This window comes from Notolepis coatsorum, assembly GCF_963971535.1.
Source record: "Notolepis coatsorum genome assembly, chromosome: 12".
Taxonomy (NCBI): domain Eukaryota; kingdom Metazoa; phylum Chordata; class Actinopteri; order Aulopiformes; family Paralepididae; genus Notolepis; species Notolepis coatsorum.
The window spans coordinates 73,000,468-73,023,444 of record NC_140176.1 but is presented as its reverse complement, the minus strand read 5'-3'; the positions used below and the strand labels follow the sequence as shown (position 1 = coordinate 73,023,444).

The 22,977-nt window shown below is 46.2% G+C and overlaps 1 protein-coding gene across 1 annotated transcript in view; it reads left to right on the top strand.

Moving 5' to 3' along the window:
* garem (GRB2 associated, regulator of MAPK1) overlaps positions 1-22,029 on the top strand; it is a 33,560-nt gene extending 11,531 nt beyond the window's left edge. The window contains exon 6 of the mRNA XM_084326564.1: positions 16,964-22,029. Coding sequence (XP_084182690.1) covers positions 16,964-17,831 — 868 coding nt within the window. The 3' untranslated portion in view covers positions 17,832-22,029. The remainder of the gene's footprint in view (positions 1-16,963) is intronic.
* Positions 22,030-22,977: the final 948 nt, after the last annotated feature.

The window sequence follows — 22,977 nt, the reverse complement described above, 5'->3', positions numbered from 1 at the left end:
GTCGTCGAGGACAACACCAAGGTTCTTGGCGGTCGGGGACGCGGTCACAGCTGCATTCTCGACTGTGATGGAAAGGTCGGTCAGGGGGGAGGATTTGGCCGGCAGGTGGAGCAATTCTGTTTTGCTTAGGTTCAGTTTGAGGTGGTTGGTCGTCATCCAGGCGGAGATGTCGGACAGTTATATATATATAGTTATAGCCCTGCAAACAAGGTGAGCGACTTTCATCGTTTACAGCGGTGGCAGTAGCTACTACACGATAAGGCTAATAGCTGGCAGTCAATGAGTTAAAGGGTAGTATGTAGCGCCAAAAGGAATGTTTGTTTAGCCCTTAATCTGCAGTAAAAGCTTGAGTGTGAGAGGCTGCTCCTCCATGTAGCCAGAAATACTCAGAATTCCCCTGGCATTATACTGATCTGTCTTCTGACATTAATACATCCTGTTTACCGTTTCAGCCCATTCATAAATCAGTATTTCACCATTGGGTTGTGCTTTACCTGGTGGCTCCAATTGACCTATCTCAAGCTCCACCCTCTTTTCTTGATCCCTCAGAGGGAAGCAAGCAACAGTTGTGATTGGAGGAACAAGAAAAGAGGGCAGAGCTTGAGAGGTCAATTGACCACACTACATCTCAAAAGTGCATCTGAAACACCATTAAAAGTCCTCACTTCATATCTGTGGGTATTCCAACATTGTCAATTACTTAGTTGTAGGTGTAGCGACTATCCTCATGTCCTGGTAGATGCTCGGTTGGGTGCGGGGATTCCTCGTCTTTGACGCGCAATTAGAAAAAACACAATATCGAGTCCGTGTCACCTGCCGTTGGGTGAAGTTCCCATTTAATTGAAGTATTCAACATAATACATGTGTTGAGCCAAACAATAATCTCTGCATAATGCTGTTAATAATACTGAAAACGAGCGAGGGTACGTGCGTGTGTTCGTGCGGTAAAAACCGTGAGATCTCTCCGTCACCCATACCTAGATACCTTGATTGACATAGCCTACACCTGTGCCTTTATTCAAAACCTTTGCGCTCTGTGCTGCCACCCAGTGCTCCGTGCTGCCACCCAGTGATGAACTTAACAAACTACAAACTAAGCACAAAAACCATCAAATAGCTCCTACACACCGGCCCCAAATGTGAAGGTGGAAAACAATTACATTAAAGAAGAAAAAAGGAGCTATAACAAATGTTCTTGGTTCTTCTCTGAGCCAGAGGTTACCAGCACGTAACTCAACGTTGGGTCGTGACCTTTACCGCCAGACCTTACACTGCTTCTTGAAGCAGAAAGAGCTTGGATATGGGCCGCTCCAAATGCCCTGTCTTGGTCTTCAACCGTACTGCCCGTACAAGCCCTTTCTTGTCTGGGTACGTCTCTGTCACCCTCCCCATGAGCCAGGATCCTCGAGGAGCGGTCTGATCCATGACAACAACAATGTCCCCTGTCACGAAACTTCTAGGCTTCGTCCATCTCTTGACGCTCCTGCAGCAGCGGCAGGTACTCCCTGATCCACCTCTTCCAGAACAGATCTGACAGGTACTGAACCTGTCTCCATCGTCTCCTGATGTAAAGATCATTTTCTTGAAAGAGTCCAGGGGCAAGAATGGGTTTCCCTTTGAGCAGAAGGATATGATTTGGAGTGAGAGCTTCCAAGTCATTGACATCATCAGATACCTTGGTTATGGGGCGGTCGTTGAGAATGGCCTCCACCTCACACAGGATAGTATGAAGGCTTTCATCATCCAAAGATTGCTGTCGTAAAACAGAAAACAAGACCTTTCTGACCATTCTGATGAGTCGCTCCCAGACACCACCATGATGGGACGCACCAGGTGTATTGAAAGTCCACTCGATGCCCTTTTGCAGGAGAGAGCCTTGAACCTTGCTGTGGTCTATGGCAGCTAAGGCTTCTCTTAACTCACGCTCTGCTCCAACAAAATTTGTGCCATTGTCTGACCTCATACAACACACCTGGCCTCTGCGACTCACAAATCTTCGTATGGCATTAATACAGGAGTCAGTATTCAGAGAATAGGCTATCTCCAAATGTACAGCTCTACTAGCCATGCAGGTAAAAATTACCCCATACCTCTTGACCATAGCGCGGCCTCTCTTGACCTCAATGGGCCCGAAGTAGTCCACTCCTACGTTGGTAAAAGGAGGCAAGTCTGGACTAATTCTTTCCTTCGGCATGTCGCCCATTTTCTGTTCACTTGGCTGTCCTCGATGCCGTCGACAGACCACACACCGATATTATCTTTCGACAGGCAGAGTTTGCATTTGTGATCCAGTATTTCCGTCGCAAGGTTGAGAGCATATAATTTCTACCGGCATGTCCAAGCTGTTTATGAATATTTCTCAAAATGAGGCTGGACACGTGTTGACCCTTGGAGAGTATTAGAGGATGTTTCAGCTCCTCGGGTAAGGCAGCCCGACCGAGACGTCCACCCACTCTCAACAAACCATCCCTTAACACAGGATCCAATCGGTAGATACTCTGGTTTTCCTTATGCCAGATGCTCTGCTCTCCAACAGAGAGATTTCTTCCTTGAATGTTGCCTGCTGATTGAAGCGAACGATGGCAAGTTCTGCTCTGAAGAGGTCGCTTACAGATAGCGATTGATTTCCCACTGCATTTCTGGCCCTTTTCATTTCTTCTTCTACCTTGTCTGGTTGTGTGGGTGAGCCAGCAGTGGTTAAAGAAGCAACAATGTCCTTCCTCTTTCTCCTCAACTCCAGAAGAATAGTCTTGAGCCTAAGGAACCAGGCGACCGAGGTCTTGAGTTTAGTCCACTCAGAAAAATAGTGCATGAGTGTAGTAGTTGCATCTTTGGAATGTACAACAAGGTTCACCATTAGGTCTCTTTTGACCTCTGGATCTTCTGAGGAAACTGGCTTCGAATCAAAGGGTATTGGCCAATCCACCTCTGGCATTCGAAGAAAGTCTGGGCCCTCAATCCATCGCCTACATGCCAGGAAGTTGTCTGCAGTCAGACCCCTGGAGGCTTCATCGGCAGGATTGTTCTTCGAGCTGACGTACCTCCACTGAACAACATTTGTTGCTTCCCTTATAGAAGCCACTCTATTTGCCACAAAGGTGTGAAATCGTTTGGTTTCGTTGTTGATATACTTCAAGACGGTCTGACTGTCAGTCCAGAAGCACGACTCCTCCAACTGAAGTGGTAGTTCCTTTCTCAACATTTTATCGACTTTGACTGTGAGCACAGCAGCGGTAAGTTCGAGGCGAGGAATTGTTTGTTTTAACGGTGCGACTCTGGCTTTACCCAGCATGAATGCAAGATGCACCTTTTTATCCTGGTTCTCCAGCCTCAGGTAGGACACGGTGCCATAACCATGGTCGCTGGCGTCTGCAAAATGATGCATTTGTGCATGTATGGGTCCTCTGAAGTCCTTTGGTTTGATGCAGCGGTCCACCTTGAGTTCCGCCACCTTTTCCAGGTCCAGAAGCCACCCTGCCCATTGCTGTGAGAATGTCTGGGGTATGGGGTCATCCCAAGACATGTTCCTTCGACACATTTCTTGCAACAGCAGTTTTGGTGGCAAGGTAAATGGTGACAAGAACCCCAAAGGGTCATAGATGGAACTGACGATTGAAAGAATTCCACGTCTGGTGTGTGGTCGTTTTTCCACTTTAGGCTTGAATGTAAAAGTGTCACTTTCGGCACACCAATTCAAGCCAAGTACCATTTCCACAGGCAGGTTGTCTTGCTCCAAGTTCAGCTGCCTGGTTGTTTTGGACCGCTTTACCTCGGGAATAGATGACCGTACAGTCCGACTGTTGCTTGTCCACTTCAACAACTGAAATCCTCCCTTTGAGCATATGTCAGCAAGGTCCACCGCCAACTGCATTGCTTCTTCCTCTGTGGGCAAATATTTCAGACAGTCATCAACATAAAAGTTGTTGCAGATGGTGTCAGTCACTTCCACTTTGAAGTCATCCTTATTGTCAACTGCAGTCCTTCTCAAAGCGTAGTTGGCACAGCTCGGTGATGAAACTGCTCCAAAGATGTGCACTCGCATTCTGTATTCCACTGGCCTCTGTGATGTGTCTCCCATGGGCCACCACAGAAAGCGAAGAAAATCCACATGCTTTTCAGACACCTTTACTTGGTGGAACATAGCCTGGATGTCGGTCATCAGTGCAACATTCTCCTGTCTGAACCTGGTTAAAACACCAAAGAGAGAGTTGGTGAGGTCAGGACCTTGCAAAAGTTGACAGTTCAAGGAAGTTCCTTGAAATGCTGCTCCACAGTCAAAAACCACTCTCAGTGCTTTCTTCCTTGGGTGGTACACCCCGTGATGAGGGAGATACCACACACTGCCATTTTTGCACTCCAACTGGTCTTGAGGCACCATTTCTCCGTAGCCGCTGTCGATCATTTGAGTAAGAAATTCTGTGTACTCATTTTGGTAGCTCTTATTTCGTTCAGATTTTCTTTTCAGACCCTGAAGGCGCTGTTCCACAATGCACCTGTTGTTTGGCATGGTGATGTCATCCACTTTAAAAGGCAAGTCCATGCAATAATGTCCTTCCTGCATGCAAATAGACTTATCCAAGATCTCCATAAATCTCAGGTCCTCTCTTGACATCTCCTGCTTCTCCTCCAGTGACTTCTCGTTGAACTCTTGGTTGTACTGAGAGACCAACAGCTCCTCCAGTTTAACAATGGATATCCTATTGGCATATATGGTCGAGCAGCTTCTCTGACAACCACTATTACCCCTCAAAGGACCGTTGACGACCCACCCCAATAGGGTCTTCACGGCATAAGGTCCATCACCTTGGCTGTTTATGATTTCCCAGGGTTCCATGAGTTGTGGTGCATTAGTTCCAATCAAAAGTTCAACATCATCGTCCAACTCTGGGATCCTGATACCTTTCAGATATTCCCATCTTTCAACATCTCGCTGAGTAGGGATGTTACTCCTTGAAACAGGGATTGTTTCCTGTGTGAATGTTTCTGGGAGCTCCATAAAGTGGTTACTTTCCAACTTGGACACCAGTCCTGTAAGGATTTGGCTTTCGACTACCTTTTCTTGACCCATAGTGCACATAAGAATGTTGGTCTTTGTACCCTGTAGATTGAGCTTCTTCATAAGATGGTTGGTACAGAAGGTTGCTGTACTTCCCGGGTCTAGGAAAGCGTAGGTCCGCACCACACCTTTCTTAGATCTTAACTGTATTGGAACGATGGAAAGGGTACAGTCGTGGTCTCCGGCCCCAGTACAATCACATGCCTGAAGAGACACAAGTGCATTACTGACTGGTGTTTCCTGTGACTTGGTCACCTTGTCTTTGTTGTGGATATGCAGAATAGTCGGGTGTTTAAGATTGCATTCATCACAGGTCAGACTATTTCTGCATTCCTTACTCATGTGACCAGCCTTTAAGCATCCAAAACAAATTCCTTTTCCTCTCAGAAAGTAGATTTTCTCCCTTTGAGACATTTTATTCAGTTTAAAACACTTGAAAAATGGATGCGACTCTTCACAATAAAGGCAGGACTCTGAGGACAACTCCTTAGTTACAGTAGGCTGCTTTGGCATCATGTGCACTGTTGGTTTAGCAGTTTCATCTTGGTTGGTTGCAATGGTTGTTACGAAACTGCTTCCTTTAATGCTGCTCCTGGGTAGCGGCACGCTCTTATTTACAGGCTTTATTGTGATGCTTGGTCGTGCATCTGAAATGTCACCAAAAATGGGATGAGACAAGATTTTGACTTGTTTCTCTAAAAAGTTCACCATCTCTGGGAAGGTGGCCCTGAAGCCTTGCCGTTCTTGTATCTCACAAGCTGTAGACCTCCATCTCTCCCGCAGCTTGTACGGCCATTTCATCACAACATTCCTCATGTTTGATGGAACGTTCATCTCCTCCATGTACTGTATCTCTGTTATAGCGTTGCAGCACCCTCTTAGGAACAGCGTGAACTCCGCAAGGCGCCTCTACATCCTCTGCTTTAACAACAGGCCAGCGAAAGGCTTTTTCCATGTAGGCTGTTGCTATCCTGTGCTCATTACCAAAGTGTTCTTTCAAAAGACCTTTTGCTCTTTGATATCCTTGTTGTGGTGGCATGTGTAAGCAGCTTCGCACCAGCTCTCTGGGCTTCCCCCTGGTGTACTGCTCCAGAAAATACAAACAGTCTTGATAACTGCATGTTACCTCTTCAACACAATGTTCAAATGTCCTAACAAAGGAAATGAAGTGCAATGGATCACCATCAAATACGGTTATATCTCTTTTTGGTAAAGTAGATAACATTTGCTATTGAATGAGCAATGTGGTGAGTTCATTCTGCCTTTGCATGATTCCACAAATGGCATCCTGGTCCACTGTATTTTGCACTGCAGCGTTCTGTGTAGACTGTCGTTCCTGTGCAGCTACTGACCTACGAGGTGCAGCAGTGGAGGCCGTGAAAGCGTTTTGAGACTGATGCTTTAGAGTAGTGGTGAGAGACGTCCCAGTGTTTGGTTGCCACTGTGGCATGAGAGTAGTATCCTTTGCTTGTGGAATTCCATGATGTTGTACTTTCTCCTGAAAGTGTGTGTGCATATTCACCTTTGGTCGCACATCATATGTGGAAAAGATAGGTGGCGCTCTTGAGCCTTGATCCGAAATCAGGGTGTTCTCCTTCGGCACAAATGCAGTTGCCTGTAGGTTGAATTGAGGTCTCAGCTCTTTCATAGATTTGCTCAGGTAGGAATTCATTCCATCTGAAGGGGCCTTTCCTCCAACAGCACTGCCTTCCAGCACAGAAAGTCTTGCAGTAACAACAGCCATTTGTGTATCAAGCTCCAGTTGCTCCTTAACTTTTCTGAGTTTCTCTTGTTCCTGTCTGAGTTTCTCCTCTTGTGCCTCTATTTCATGTTTCCTTTGCAGAGCAGCGGTTTGCTCCATTAAAGCCGCTTTCTCTGCCATGGCATTTAAGCGTGCAGATGCAGTACTAGAACCTGATGCTCTACTGGCATTGCTTCTTCTGCTTGACCTTTCCTAGACACATTAGACGCACTGTCTCCAGCTTTAATTTCCTCATGCAAATCAGATTTCATTTTTTCCAATTCAGCATTATCATCATTGACCTGAAAAATCCCATTTTCGCTCAACCATGTTGACACTTCATTTACAAATGTATCATTTGTTTCCTTTGTTGCATAAAACCATTCGTCCTGCTTTCTCTGCGTATCCTCAGTTGTAGGATACTCAGTCATCAATGTATTATGTGCCTCAGAGACAACTTGACATAGAGCTTTGAACTGTTTTAGATTTGTGCACAAGATTTACATTGTCGTTGGAAACTAGAAGAGTGATGATTTTCCTTTTCAATTTCCTTGCTTGTGTACAATATGCATTTCTGTCCGTTTGGAGCCTTTCAATCAAAATTGATAATCCCTTTAAAGAAGGCTTTCTTATTCTTGGCTCACAAACATTTTGCTCTTGGCTGGGCTCCACAATATCATGACGTGAATCCATTTTTGATAATACGTACTGTTCCTTTAAGAGACTGGCACGACAGTCTCTCTCGTGAAAAAAAGTCAATACAATAACAACAACTTTCAATGCTGCTGCTCCATTAGCAAGCAACCCATAGCGATACACTAACCAGTCCTCCTTTGGTGTGCTATCTCGGGATGATGATCTTTATCCAGAAGCAGCATTCCAAGCCAGGTTCCAAAATCCTCCATTGTCCAAGTAAGATCTGGTTTTTACTTGTGTAGCGACTATCCTCATGTCCTGGTAGACGCTCGGTTGGGTGCGGGGATTCCTCGTCTTTGACGCGCAATTAGAAAAAACACTATCGAGTCCGTGTCACCTGCCGTTGGGTGAAGTTCCCATTTAATTGAAGTATTCAACATAATACATGTGTTGAGCCAAACAATAATTTCTGCATAATGCTGTTAATAATACTGAAAACGAGCAAGGGTACGTGCGTGTGTTCGTGCGGTAAAAACCGTGAGATCTCTGTCACCCATACCTAGATACCTTGATTGACATAGCCTACACCTGTGCCTTTATTCAAAACCTTTGCGCTCTGTGCTGCCACCCAGTGATGAACTTAACAAACTACAAACTAAGCACAAAAACCATCAAATAGCTCCTACAGTAGGTATTCAGTAGCTTGGCTGCTTTATATTGAGACTTCTTGACAAAGCTATCCTCAACACAACAGCATTGACAGTTATTTTCACCTCGGTCCGAATTGTAATTCTGGAAACAAACGGCAAGCAAATATATTCCTGAGCAACATAGTCACAGTGAAAAGTGGCTACTTTATCATCATCCACCCACCCCAGCAGCCTGTTTCATCAAAGCATGTTCCTGAGGCCATTTCTGCTAACTGAACAAGTTAGTAGTTGGAGGTAATCCTGTTGGGGGTCTATGTAGAGTTTGCTATTGGACTGGACTGTGTAGCCAGGTTCAGCTCCAACTCCATAGTGAAGTTTGCTGACGACATGGTGGTGGTGGTGGGGCTGATCTCTAACAATGACAAGAAGGCCTACCGGGAGGAGGTTGATGTACTGGCACGTTGGTGCTGGGATAACAGCCTACTCCTGAACATTGGTAAAACCAAGGAGCTGATCGTGGATTTTAGGAGAATACAGCAGGGGACACACAAGCCACTATCGTAGTTCGTAGACGGGGTGAGCAGTTTTAAGTACCTGGGAGTCCACATCACAGAGGACCTGACATGGTCAACTCACATAGACAATATAGTAAAAAGGCGAAACAGCGCCTCTTACCACCTGAGACAATTATGGAAGTTCAGAGTATCAGGGAAGATACTCGACTCCTATTCCGGGGCTGTAGAGAGCATTCTGACTGGGAACAGCCTGGTTTGGAAACGGCACGGCCCAGGATAGGAAGGCCCTACAGAGTGGTGCGCTCACCAGAGCCTGTAGAATAATGAAGGACCCTCACCACCCCAATAACAGCCTGTTCAAGCTGCGGTCAGGCAAGTGCCTCCGTATACACGCTACAAGAACAGAGAGGCTAAGGCTCAGCTTCTTCCCTCAGGCCATCAACAATGAACACTGATTTCTCCACACACAAGCATACACAAACACACACACAACATTCTACACTTGCACACACACAAACGCACCACAGGTCACTTAGTTTAAACACACACGAAAAGGACACTTTAACTCTTTAATTGCCAGCGATATCTCGCCAGACCCGAGATATCTCGGGTTTTGGTAGTTTTTTCTTTTATTCGATATTTTTATTCATTATTCATCCACTGACCTCGGTGTTGCCATAGGAAAGGTTTTTGAGATCGCCAAAGTGCAATACCGGCCGCATCCTGCCAGATGGCAGTGTCGCCCACCCTTTGAAACCTTATATCCAACTCTGTGTTACACTCAAATGTCTCCGGGCGCTATATTTAGACGGAGCCGAGTAAGTCGCTTCATCCGACCACTTCAAAACGCATCTGGCACACTCTATCCATAAGTTGTGCCAAATTATGTCCGGGACCAGATGGACACCGGACAATTGGAATATTCTTTTTGGAATACCACCGACCACAGGTAAGGACTATCTGACATCAATTTCAGCTTGATCCAACAATGTTTTCATATCCATCCAGCTGATCGGCTTCTGTAGTGTTCAACACAAATGCCGTTACTGGCCATCAAAGCATTAAAAAAACGACCCCATCCCCCCCCCCCCTTTCATGCATTCATGAAGAACCATAATACCTATTATATACATTTGATTTGGAAATAGTAGCGTGTCCAGGCAAGAAACGCCAACTGTAACTGAGGGGTACAATTCCCTGACTGTATTAATCAAGTATGGTATCATTAAACCACTACCGTCTTATGTACATTATACTGGCCATACCGTACACGAGTATATGATGAGAACACTTCCCCACAATGAATCGGTTCTACACAAAGTTGTCTTTAAGTATTTATTAGCAGCAAGAATACATAATATACTTTAATTGAATGCACTTGTAAGGCAAAGGAATGTGCGTAGGCAAATCAATAATGAATGTCCATTCTCATATTACGCATGAGATAATAATACAACTTGAATATTAGGAATTATATCTAGGGGATACTGGTAGGGGGGTTCCACCGGTTGTAAGCCAGCAGGGGGAGGCAATGCTCTAATGCAAAGTCTGGGTCAGCGGGGACTTAATAGGCTCCTGGAGGCGGTATATTACTCCCTGCTCGGCAGACGAAAGGCAGCTGTAATCCCAGTGTGCGCGCAGCACAGGTGGCAGCCGGTCAGCCTCTCCAATAGAGACGGGCTCGAATGATGGTCCTCACGGGCAGGTCCCACAGCAGTGGGTGTAGACGATTCTTATCCTCTCCACCAGCCTGGTACAAAGCAATAATAATAATACTCCAGCCGGAAAGGGGCTCTGCAATCACCGGTGTAGATCCTCCGGTGCGCGGTACTTCACATCAACTAAGTCGAACTTGACGTTATCCAACCAAGCCCTGATACTCCACTATCCCATTCGCATGCGGCTATAAGTGCTCTATTTAGACACACTGTTGCTCACTTCACTTGGTCTTTGACTCGTGATGAAGGCTTTACTAGTAAGGAGCGAACGATACGTTGAACAAACGTATTAGGATAAACAAGACTCTATCTTGGGGCAATACGGGCCCACTTCACCGCACGTTGCATAGTGGGTGAGGCTTCACTTGGGTAACTCGAACTCGAACTGAACGGACTGCGGACTGAACTACTTCTGTATTCACCATATTTATATGTACGGGGAATAAACTAGTACCAGCCTTATTCCTGTCTCGTAGTCCTGGGCAGAACCGGGCATGTTGAGACATGTCCTGACGGTAGCTTTGAACTCGACTCTGGGGGTAAGACACTGGCGCTGGTGGAACGCTATCCAATAAGAGAACGAAATATTATGGTCTGTAGGCTACTAGGTTAAAGGGATATTCCGTGTATATGTACAAAGAATACACAAGGGATATCAAACGATATACAAATATTATGCAATATATATCAATCAATAAATACATATATTCGGTTTAATCTGACCCTTTGTAACAGCCGCCTCCTAATTAGTCCCACCTAATTAGCTAAGCAGAGACAGATTAACCGCACTGTCCACTACTCAATGTCCGTTGTGAGGGTAGGCAGTTCACAAAGTCAGGGGTCATGGTCGTCATTAAGCGAGTCGGGGAGCCTTGGCGACTCGTATCAGCCTCTCCACGGGTCGGTTGTAGGTCCGCCCTTGGACGAGCAATTCTGCCGCTCTGACCTTTCCGTCGGCACCAGTGGTCACTTTGCTTACGCGGCCGGCCGGCCACGCAGCTCGGGGTAGTGACTGGTCTATGGTCATGACGACTGGACGGGATGAAGGGGGGCTTAGGAGGAAGCGGGCCTGAGACTGCTTTGATCTGTGCTTGGCTGTGCCTCCTCCTCCTCCGTCTGTTTCTCTTGTTTGCTCTGTACCCCGTCTGAGGAGGGGCCGGTCCCGGCCGCCCCGTCAAGGAGTCGCTTGGGGTGCTAGGTTCGAGGTCAGCTACGTCTGAAGCGCAGCTGAGGGGGGTGGAGTTCCGAACTCCCTCTGGTGCCCACGGTTCTCTCACGGGCCTCTCGCTTAATGTCAATAGCCTCTGCTGTACGAGGGAGTGGCCGGTGTCGCTCGCCTTTGTGTGTAGGCAGCGTGTAGACGTGGGTTGACTGTCAAGTCCGTAGAGGGGGCCCTGGAGCGTCCATCCCAGTCGGGTCTGAACCGCGACTGGGCATCCTTTGGGTCTGATGTGGGCCGCCTCAATTGGGAGAATGAGGTCCGCGTGGTCGGAGCCGATGAGCAGGGTCGGTGTGGCGCCGTCGATAAGCGGTATAGGTAGTTGACGTAGGTGCACATACTTAGCCATCAGCTGTGGGATGGGGTAGGTGTACTGAGACAGGCCTATGTCGTGGCTGGTGAAGACGTTGGTTATACTATACTGCTTCTCGGGCTGGTCCACCGCTGCTATCTTGAAGGAGACCTTTTCACCTTTTATGGTCTTCTGGTCCCTTCTGATGGTGCGTATGGTCATGGTATCTTTGACACCCCGCAGGCCCAACTGGGCTGCTGCGGAAGCGAGGAGGAGAGTCTTTTCAGACCCATCGTCCAGGACGGCGTAAGTGTCCAGGACCTTGTCCTCGTAGCTCAGGAGCACTCTGACCACTTTGAGGAGCACTCGGGGGGGTCCCGCTATGCTGGTCAATGTGGAGCACTCCTGTTGGTCGGTTGTCACCTGTCTGTATTGACGCAGAATCTATATGGTGCGAGTCGCACCGTGACTCCCAGTGTCTGCTGTAGCAGTCGGGACACCAGGGAGCGGTCTGGTGGAACTTTGGTGCTGGTGCCACCGCCTCGGCATGGTACATTACCGCGACGGGCCCACTCTGTTGTCCTGGCTGACGCCTGTTGATGTCATGCAGGACCTCCAAGTGGGTGCCACCGCACCTGCTGCACTTCTTCTTCAAGCGGCACCCAGCTGCTAGGTGGCTGCGCGCGCAGCGGAAGCAGCGGCGGTGGTCCTTGATCCACTGACTCACCTCGTCCGTGGTCAGTTTCCCGAAAGTGTCGCATTGGTACAGCCGATGTTCTCCCTCACAGTACTGGCACTCAATCTTCCACTGGTCCTCTTTCGTCGAGGGGGTGTTGTGGTTCCTGTGCTGCGGTACTGATTCGGCTTGGTGCATAACGGTCACCAACCGACGGTTATCTGTTGATCCCCGAGGTCCGAGTCTTGGGCTTGGTCCACTCCATACGAACGTGTCGAGTCATAGGCTACTGACCTCCCTGGCGAGGAACTCAGATAGGTCTAGGAGGGATGCCTCTGGACCGTTGGGGTCGCGGTGGTCTCTCTGCCGCCTGAAGCGCTCTTGTCGGGCGGGAGGGAGCTTCTCTAGTATCCTCTCTACATTAGAGTTAGCGTACAGTTCATAGATACCCTTTTCCTTTTGGGACCCCAGCATCCCTACCAGGGACTGTACCTTGATAGAGAGGTCATCTAATGCTCTGTTGTCTCTGGCTGGGGGGAGACGGTCAATGTCTCTTATCTCCTGTATCACGTAGTCCCATATGCGTCCATAACGTTGGTCGAGGGCTACTAGAGCCGCGGTGTATGGGGTAGTAGAGCTGGAATATGCCAGCGCTATATTGTGCGCTCTGGGCACCTTCAGGTGCTTGAGTAGGATAGCATACTTGTACGGTTCATCTGGTACGTCGGACAGCATAGTCTCTAAGCACATTCGTAGCTCTGTGTACTGTGCTCTGTTCTCGTGTGTGAAGTCCGGGAACGTCGGTGTGCCAAGGTACGATGCCATGGATGACTGGCACATCGGTGAGCGTTGGGGGAGAGGCCTCCTGGGCGAGTCTCCTCTTGCGTGTCGTCTTGGGCTGGTACTTGGTGGGTACCGAAGGTCGGGTACCCAGGTGCTGTTCCTCGGGGCTGGCGGTGCGTCAAACTCACCCGTGAGTTGAGTCGGGGGTTTGTAGCGCAGGGCCTCGGGACTGACGTCTGGGCTGTACTGGACCTCCTGGTCCAGAGTACGTTGCTGCTGGTCGGGGCTGTACTGGGCCTCCTGGTCCAGAGTACGTTGCTGCTTGTCGGCTTGACATTCCTCCTCTTCCTCCTCCTCTTCCTCTGCTAGGACCTGGAGTCTTCTGTTCAGTCTCTCGGCGTGGTCCGGTTCTTCCCGGTTGCTGGGTCTCGTATGGACCGGCCGGGGAGGGGGTTCGGAGACGTGGACAGGATCCTCCTGTTGGCGGGGTCCCGGGTCGCTTGGTCGGGTAGGGGAATGTGTCCTAGACCCTTGTCGTGACGATCTCCGGGAGCTCCGTGCGGAGAGAGGGGGTGTCGCCATGGTGATCAATTTGTCCATCAGCTGCGCCTGCAGCCGGTCGCGCTCTGCCTCGCGCTGGGCATGGGCGGCTTCGCGTACTGCTTCGCGCTGGGCATTGGCGGCGTCGCGCTGCGCATTGGCGCTGGCATGGGCGGCGTCGCGCTGTGCATTGGCGGCGGCGCACTGTGCATCGGCGCGGCTTCTCTCAATGTTCTCTTCTGTCTGAAGGCGTCTGGTCTCCAGTCTTATGCGGTCGTCTTCACTCCTTTGTTGCGCCTGGAAGCGCTCTCGCTCGGTTGCAGAATGTTCGCGTTCACGGAGGGCTTGCGCTTGGAGTTGCGCGTGAAGGCGCTCTCGTTCGTCTGCAGCTTGTTCGCGCTCGCTCGTCTGTTGCGCTTGGAGTCGATCGCGTTCACCCTGAAGTCGATCGCGTTCGGTAGAGGCTGCCAGGGTGGCGATGAGTGCCTGTGCCAGCATCTTGTCCGCCTCGCTGGGGGAAGACGCCGGTCGAGGCGATCGGCTCCCGGCAGTACTCGTTGGAGATCCGTTCTCCTGTCGCGTACCGAGGAGATCCATCTCCTGGGTGCGCGTCTCTTCTTGTGGTGGGTCGGGTTCCGTCCCGGGAGGGCTTTCTTTATCCTGGAGCTCTCCGGGGACTGTCCCGTTGGCGTTGTCTGGGGGTAAAGTCATGTCATGTCCCTCCTGGTCCCCCCCGTGAGCTTGGTCAGTTACGTTAGAACCCACTAGGGTCTCTACTGGCGGGGTAGCCTGGTCGGTAGGGTTGGACATAATTTTACTATCCGCTTTAGTTACTTTATCCGTATTTAACTTCCTTTTAAAGCTAGGTATTGGACTGACAACGTAGTCCTCTAGGTGAAGAGGTGGCTGCCGTCTGCGCTCTGGGCGATCTAGCTTAGGAGAACCGTTTGTGGAGTGTTCATCATCGGCCATGTTAATATTAATATTATATTAATATTACGCTAATTCTCTCCGGCTCGAAGGACCATTTGTAACTGAGGGGTACAATTCCCTGACTGTATTAATCAAGTATGGTATCATTAAACCACTACCGTCTTATGTACATTATACTGGCCATACCGTACACGAGTATATGATGAGAACACTTCCCCACAATGAATCGGTTCTACACAAAGTTGTCTTTAAGTATTTATTAGCAGCAAGAATACATAATATACTTTAATTGAATGCACTTGTAAGGCAAAGGAATGTGCGTAGGCAAATCAATAATGAATGTCCATTCTCATATTACGCATGAGATAATAATACAACTTGAATATTAGGAATTATATCTAGGGGATACTGGTAGGGGGGTTCCACCGGTTGTAAGCCAGCAGGGGGAGGCAATGCTCTAATGCAAAGTCTGGGTCAGCGGGGACTTAATAGGCTCCTGGAGGCGGTATATTACTCCCTGCTCGGCAGACGAAAGGCAGCTGTAATCCCAGTGTGCGCGCAGCACAGGTGGCAGCCGGTCAGCCTCTCCAATAGAGACGGGCTCGAATGATGGTCCTCACGGGCAGGTCCCACAGCAGTGGGTGTAGACGATTCTTATCCTCTCCACCAGCCTGGTACAAAGCAATAATAATAATACTCCAGCCGGAAAGGGGCTCTGCAATCACCGGTGTAGATCCTCCGGTGCGCGGTACTTCACATCAACTAAGTCGAACTTGACGTTATCCAACCAAGCCCTGATACTCCACTATCCCATTCGCACGCGGCTATAAGTGCTCTATTTAGACACACTGTTGCTCACTTCACTTGGTCTTTGACTCGTGATGAAGGCTTTACTAGTAAGGAGCGAACGATACGTTGAACAAACGTATTAGGATAAACAAGACTATCTTGGGGCAATACGGGCCCACTTCACCGCACGTTGCATAGTGGGTGAGGCTTCACTTGGGTAACTCGAACTCGAACTGAACGGACTGCGGACTGAACTACTTCTGTATTCACCTGCGCCATATTTATATGTACGGGGAATAAACTAGTACCAGCCTTATTCCTGTCTCGTAGTCCTGGGCAGAACCGGGCATGTTGAGACATGTCCTGACGGTAGCTTTGAACTCGACTCTGGGGGTAAGACACTGGCGCTGGTGGAACGCTATCCAATAAGAGAACGAAATATTATGGTCTGTAGGCTACTAGGTTAAAGGGATATTCCGTGTATATGTACAAAGAATACACAAGGGATATCAAACGATATACAAATATTATGCAATATATATCAATCAATAAATACATATTCGGTTTAATCTGACCCTTTGTAACACCAACGCTTATAATTCATGTTGCGCCCTATAACTCGCTTCCCAGGAATGATCCCGGATCACTCTGAAATTATACTTATTATCTCTTTTTTGCATCTTGGACGGAAGAAAGTGACTGTCAAATGACCATAGTATTGTCCCCATAGCTATAATATAGAATATAGATATAGCTCTCCAAACATAGTGACGCACAGTGAAAATATGTAATGGAAACCTAAACCTGGCACATTAGCTACAAGGCCAAGACTAATGCTGGCGCTGAAGGAAAAGGACACTAAGAAAATAACTTGTTGTGATTGTTGTATAGTTAGTAACAGCAAGTATAGCATAGGGACATAGAAGAAAAACTGCACATTGTATAGGTATGTACGTACATAGGATCCAATGCCTTTAAACGATTTACTAACAAGTCTATTTACCATGTCTAATCTAGTTATCTTTTTTATTACTATTGTTTTTATTGCACAATCGAAGCGGGCATGGCCAACGCCATTTCACTGTATGCCCTAGTATGTATGTGATGAATAAAACTCTTAAATCTTGAGAGGGCCAGAACACTCTAAACCCATGTCATTCAATTGAAACACAGTACAATACAAAATGGCAGTGGAGAGGGCCAGTAAACATCATTTTAATTGCTGTGCATGCATATATTTAGCTGATACTTTTTTGTATGGATTTCATATCCAGTCCAGCTTTCATAACATTATTTCGACGATCCATCTACTCCCGTTGCAATAGTCAACCAGTGTTTTCTCTGGGGGACAAACCGCACACAGTATGTCCAAATCGTTCCCACGACTCACTCTCGCATTCCTTTCCATTCTGTAGCAGAGGAGGCGAGGCGGAGGTGGTGGAGGCGGAGGAGCAGAGCCACGTCTGCTACCCCTGTGACTGGGCGAAAGCCGGCGGAGAAGAGGTGAGCCTGGCGAGTGCATCCCGTGGAACGCTGCCGTTGGACGTGATGTCCTCCCGGCTGTCTTGGCCCAACAACTTCTGCGGAGGAGGGGAATCCCCCGATGCAGAGGAGTTCTCGCCGGCCAGCTGTCGTAGTTATTACAGTTATCCCCGGAAACGATCCCCAGGCACCCTGAAGGCCTGCACGTCCAGCCTCTTCGACTTCGATGGGAGAGAGAACACGCACGGGGGCAACAACTTGAAATCCCACAGAGCCTGTATGAACCAGTTCTGCACCAAGTCGTCGAGTTACACTTTAGAAATGTACAGAGACACGCCGATAGAAGAATCCAACACTAAACAGAGTCTCTCGTGTCCCATCTTGCCGCCGAGAACACCCGTACCCAACGAGGGGACGACGGGGATAGATTTGCTGTCGGTGGCGGCCTGTGACACCCGGCGAGAAACCGCCAAGCGCCCGCTCAGTCAACACGAGCCAGGCTCGGCAGACATCTTTTCCATCTCTTACCCTCTATCCCCTAGCTGCCCATCCTCCCTCTCTCCTCAAGTACTGTGGCAGCCCCCGACCAATCTCACGGGCCTGTCCATCTTAGAGGTGTCCAGGTCCCTGCGCTTCATCGGCCTGCAGGACGACATCGTCTCCTTATTTGTCTCTGAGAAGATCGACGGGAATTTACTCCTGCAGCTCACAGAGGAGATCTTGTCGGAGGACTTCAAGCTAAGCAAACTGCAAGTGAAGAAACTCATGCAGTTCATTAACGGGTGGAGACCTAAAATATAAACTAACACAGAAGAAAAAGACACTAAATCCATATTACTGAGCAAAAAGCTGACAACCTCATGCCTTTCAGTTTCAGTACACAATGCTATGCACAACCTGGCCAAAAGTGAAGCTTGAATTTGTTAGCTACTTTTTCCTTGTTACCTCCCAGATCCTGGGGAAAGATGGCTCGGTAATGCTTTACTTCTCAGCCTACTTAAAAATCCACCATCTGTTGAGTCAATTCAACACTTTCAAAATAGGCTAGGTACTTTCAACACTTTCAAATAGGCTAGGTACTTTCAATACTTAATAGGCTAGGTACTTTCAAGGTCAGGGGGTCACCCTCAGTTCAATCAATTCAAAAAATACAATTCACCTGTTATTGAGTGTAAGCTCTTATCACGGGTTTCTTTTGTAAACTGCATATGAGAACTTTTAATTTTTTTTTATGAACAAAAGATTTATAGATTTGTTTTTTTGTTATATATTCAACTATATACTAATGTATAAGCTATAATTCATATTTAATGAATTGAAATAAAAAGATGTTGAACCCATCCCCACACCACAAAGTGGTGGTACACCGTCACACGCCAGTGAATTTGGAAACCCAGGTGGCCAATGATCAAAATGAGGAAACGAGAGTAAAGCATTACTAGCCACACTAGCTTGATAAAGGCATTGTACCATATTGTTCTTGAGGGACAATGCCGCCGTATTGTATCACGTGTTCCCCCTAACAGACTGTGTGTCCCCCCTAACAGACTGTGGTCTGTCTTAGTGACATGTATGACCGTCTCTCAGCCAGAAATGAGGAGCTCAAAATCTGTGATGTCATGCCTAAGGATCAATGGAAGTGTGGATTCCTTGCTGGCAATTCTGCCAGCTTTTGATTTTCCGGTTCAGAGCCGATGGCACTAATACGAAGAATTTGGATGTTAAAAAATAAAACCAAACAAGCAGATGTTATCAGTAGGGCTGACCTTCGATTTCTTTTTTGGAATTCGAAGCTTCGGGCCGAGATTCTATTTGAATTTGAAGCTTAAAAAAATAAAATAAAAATGAAATTAATTTTTTTAGTGTTGTGGGACTTGTACAGCACTTTGTTCAACTTTGTCAGTGCTGTAAAGTTTAAACCTTTTTAAATCTTAGACAAACTAAACACTTTGCTTCCATGAAATATTGTAAGCCGTCATTTGAGGCTCAAGCAGCACAATGAACACATCTGTCAGTGCAGAGTCCGACCTCATCTTAAATAACAAACAGCATTGCTTGTTGTAGTTAACAAAGAGAGGCAGAGTTGATTTTACAACAAAAAAAAGATTTCATTTTAGAATTTTATTTTCATATTCGAATCCAATGCCCATCGAACGAAGCTTCGAAGTATTTAAGACAGCCCTATTTATCAGTCCACTATTGTCAGTTGAGTAGCACCAGACTGTGTAGCAGCATGACATCAAAGATCCCAGTATGGGTTCTATAGTTTCTGGCTTTGGGATTGAGTTGCTCAAGTACTGCTGGGGCTATCTTAAAGGGGATGCAACACCTGTTTCAAGAAGCCGGTCTGGTTTTTCTCCAAGTGGAAGTCAACCGAGTCCATCCAAAAAACACTTGGCACTTGCATTCTGGACTTTAATCGAAAGTAGAATTTGTTAGCATTTATTAGCAAAAGCTCCCAAAGAGGTGAGACCATTTTGTGTATGACTTCAATTAGATTTATCTGAGATATGATTGGGGCCACCATTGACTTCCAATAGTAATGCTAACAATTGCTAATAATTTCTACTTCCACCATCTCAAAAACAGAATAGAACTGGAGAAAATGTTTTTTTTTGCATGGATTGAAATGATTACCAGTTTGTGACAAATCAGTTATGCATCTTTAAATGGGTGGCGTGTCCCTTTTTAAGTGATGACGTGAATTGTTAAATAGGGTGGTATTCCACTTTTAAAAGGACCTACCGACGTCTCTAACTCTAAGCTAACTGGTCGGTCCTGTTCAGTGAGATGAGCCTCTGGTGACCAGCGTGGTGGCTGGCTAAGAATGCAGAGGACTTCCGTTTGTCAACTCTTGCCATATAGATAATAATTTTAGTCGGATCCCTTCTAGCTGTAAAGGATAATTCTGGTTATTTCCATCCTGCAATCAACTCAAGTCACTCAGAAAAACACAAGCTGTTCATTTGGTCAAAACTTACTGTCATGAGATGATGGGAAAATAGGATTTTAACATAGGCTTAAAATAACTGGAATTATCCTTTTAAGGTAAATACATAAATTATGAACGACTGAAGCCTTACTAACTCCAATATTTCCTTATTCTAAATATAATATGCAAATAAACACCAACAGAAATAATCTATCATGACATTCTACAGAAATAATCTATCATAATATTCTACAGAAATAATGGATCATGACATGCTACATACATAGTATATATGATTTTATGCATCATGCACTTTGGTATTTTGCCGTCAATTCACGATAAACTACAAGACTACCGGTATTACTCCAGTGTCCAAGAAAGACAGCGAATGCACTACATGGTTTTGCAAAAGTTAAAAAGGTACTTGGTCCTTCGTTCTCATTTTGTGCTGAAGATGTGAGGGGGAAAAAAGTAAAGGACGACTTTTCTATGCCTTAACGCCCACAGACCTTAAGCTACTTACATTTAAAGTGATTTTTGACCTTGGTAAATGATTCCACTGTTGCACCTCTGTGGGAGTTCAGGAGCAGTCACCACCCATATTCAGCCTTATATTCAAGATGTCGAACTTGACAAGTGTGACCCTAGGTACTAGGGTACTTGGTATCCTCTCCACATGATGTGCAGTGTTACTGCAGTATTTTGCTGCCTTTAAAACTAAATATTGCCCAACATTTGCATTTCTTCAACACTAAAGGCAAATGTTAGCCATATTTTTGTATTTGCCCAGAGTGTATCTTATCATGTGAGCAGCAATGTGCAATGCTCTCCTGAATGCTAATTGTTATTCCTTCCCACTATTGTGACACCTGTCGGCATTTCCCAATACAGAATGAAATAACACAGGTCTATTTCACTGTGTTTGTGTCTCAGAAGAAGCCTGATTATGAGGCTGGACTTTTTTTTTAAGAACAAAAAGGACTTTGAATTCTGAAAGTAACCAGTTGTTGGTGGTTGATTATTACTGAACTCTTCCAGAGGTCTGCCAGCTAAAAAGTGAAAATGTCCTGACAAAGTGAAATGTTGCTTAAGTTTTTAGTATACTTATAATTATTTTTTTACTCTATGGCCTTGATTCAGAGTTGACGGATGTTTTCAATGTTTAAGTCCTTCAGGTCAATCCAAAATATGCACTGAAGAATTATTGGTATTCAGACCTGGCCTTTTGTCTGATCTAAAGGTCAACAGCTGTGTTTCTTTCTCCAGTAACACATGGAACAGCGTATTGTTATATCGATTTTTTGTGAATTTTTACCCATGATGTACCTGGTATTCATTTTTACAGAAGACAGCGAACACTAAGAATTAGAATGGAATGACTTTCATTAAGTAGGACCCCCGATTCTCATTTCAGCAGGCCTGTAATTGTGTGGCAATACATTCAAACAAATTTAATCCGAAATATTCCTTGCAGCTAGTAAATGTGCCCTCCCTCAATCACTATAAGGGTATTTACCGCAACTACCCTCAGTCACTACAATGGTATTTACCGCAACTACCCTCAGTCACTACAATGGTATTTACCACAACTACCCTCAGTCACTACAATGGTATTTACCGCAACTACCCTCAGTCACTACAATGGTATTTACCACAACTACCCTCAGTCACTACAATGGTATTTACCACAACTACCCTCACTACAATGGTATTTACCACAACTACCCTCAGTCCCTACATGGATATTTACCACAATAGTTAATTGTATGTTACTGTACAACTGTATCCACATCATAATAACCCTTTGGGGACAAGTTGTCCTATGCTGCCTTCACACTAAGATACAGGAATGGACCACAGGTCTAGCACTTCATAGTTCTGAAAGGCAACAAGCACACAAAAAAACGCAGCAATGAAGGAATGATTTGTTAAATCTACCACACGCACGTTAGATTCTCGTTCAGTATTGTGTGTACGAGGAAAAGAGATGCCTGAATGGTAGAAAATGTATTATTGAAACCAAAAGTTTTTACATGGCATTCAAGTGTTTTAATTTGTGGAATTCATTAAATAATAAAGTTATTAATATGAGTCCTGTGTGCACAGTCCCAATTTCTTATTACACTATGAATGATGCAGATTATAGGCAAATTATGTATTGTAGATGTCTGACCAGGATGATACTGATAGACATGGTCATTTTGGGGGGGGGGGGGTAGTTATACATTCAATTAAATTGTCACAGGTTACTACTATCATGGAAAAGTCACAGAATATGAAAGCCATTTTCCAGGCTTGGAACAGTTATGGAAAATGACAAAAACCTTATTGGAGAAATTAAGCTTGGTTGCTGAATATCGTGAATACCACGATCACAACACCAGAGGGAGCTCCACAAATCATGTAAAACCCAGATTCGGCTCAAACAAGGGACTAAACACGTTTCGCAATTATGCCACAACAATGTGGAACGCCCTACCCAAAGCTGTAAAGGAATGTGAATCACTACCCACCTTCAAAAACACCCAAAGAACACCTACGGGAGACTGCAATTCAAAACTGGCCCCTACAAATGTCCTAACCCAGTTGTACAATAAAGACCAAGCATGGCTTTGTCAGTATTCCAATGTACAGCCCCACCCAACCCCACCCCACCTACCCAACCTCCTCCAATGTACAGTTTCTATGTCAAATGTCAGTATTCCAATGTACAGTGTCCCCACCTCCAATGTACAGCCCCACCCCACCTACCCAACCTCCCCCAATGCACAGTTTCTATGTCAAATGTATATACACTCTTTTTCAGGATTTTTTTAGTATCACAAACTACTGTATTTGAAAATCTGGTATGTCATAAATGTATAGATGTAGCAGTACTGTCTATCTGTATGTTGTGTGTGTCATATGATGAATTGAAAATGGGGGAACCCGGATAGAAACGAGACGAAAGTCTCTCAGGTCTGCATCCTCTTAACAATTGTATGTATTGAGCTTTATACAACGGCATGCAAATTT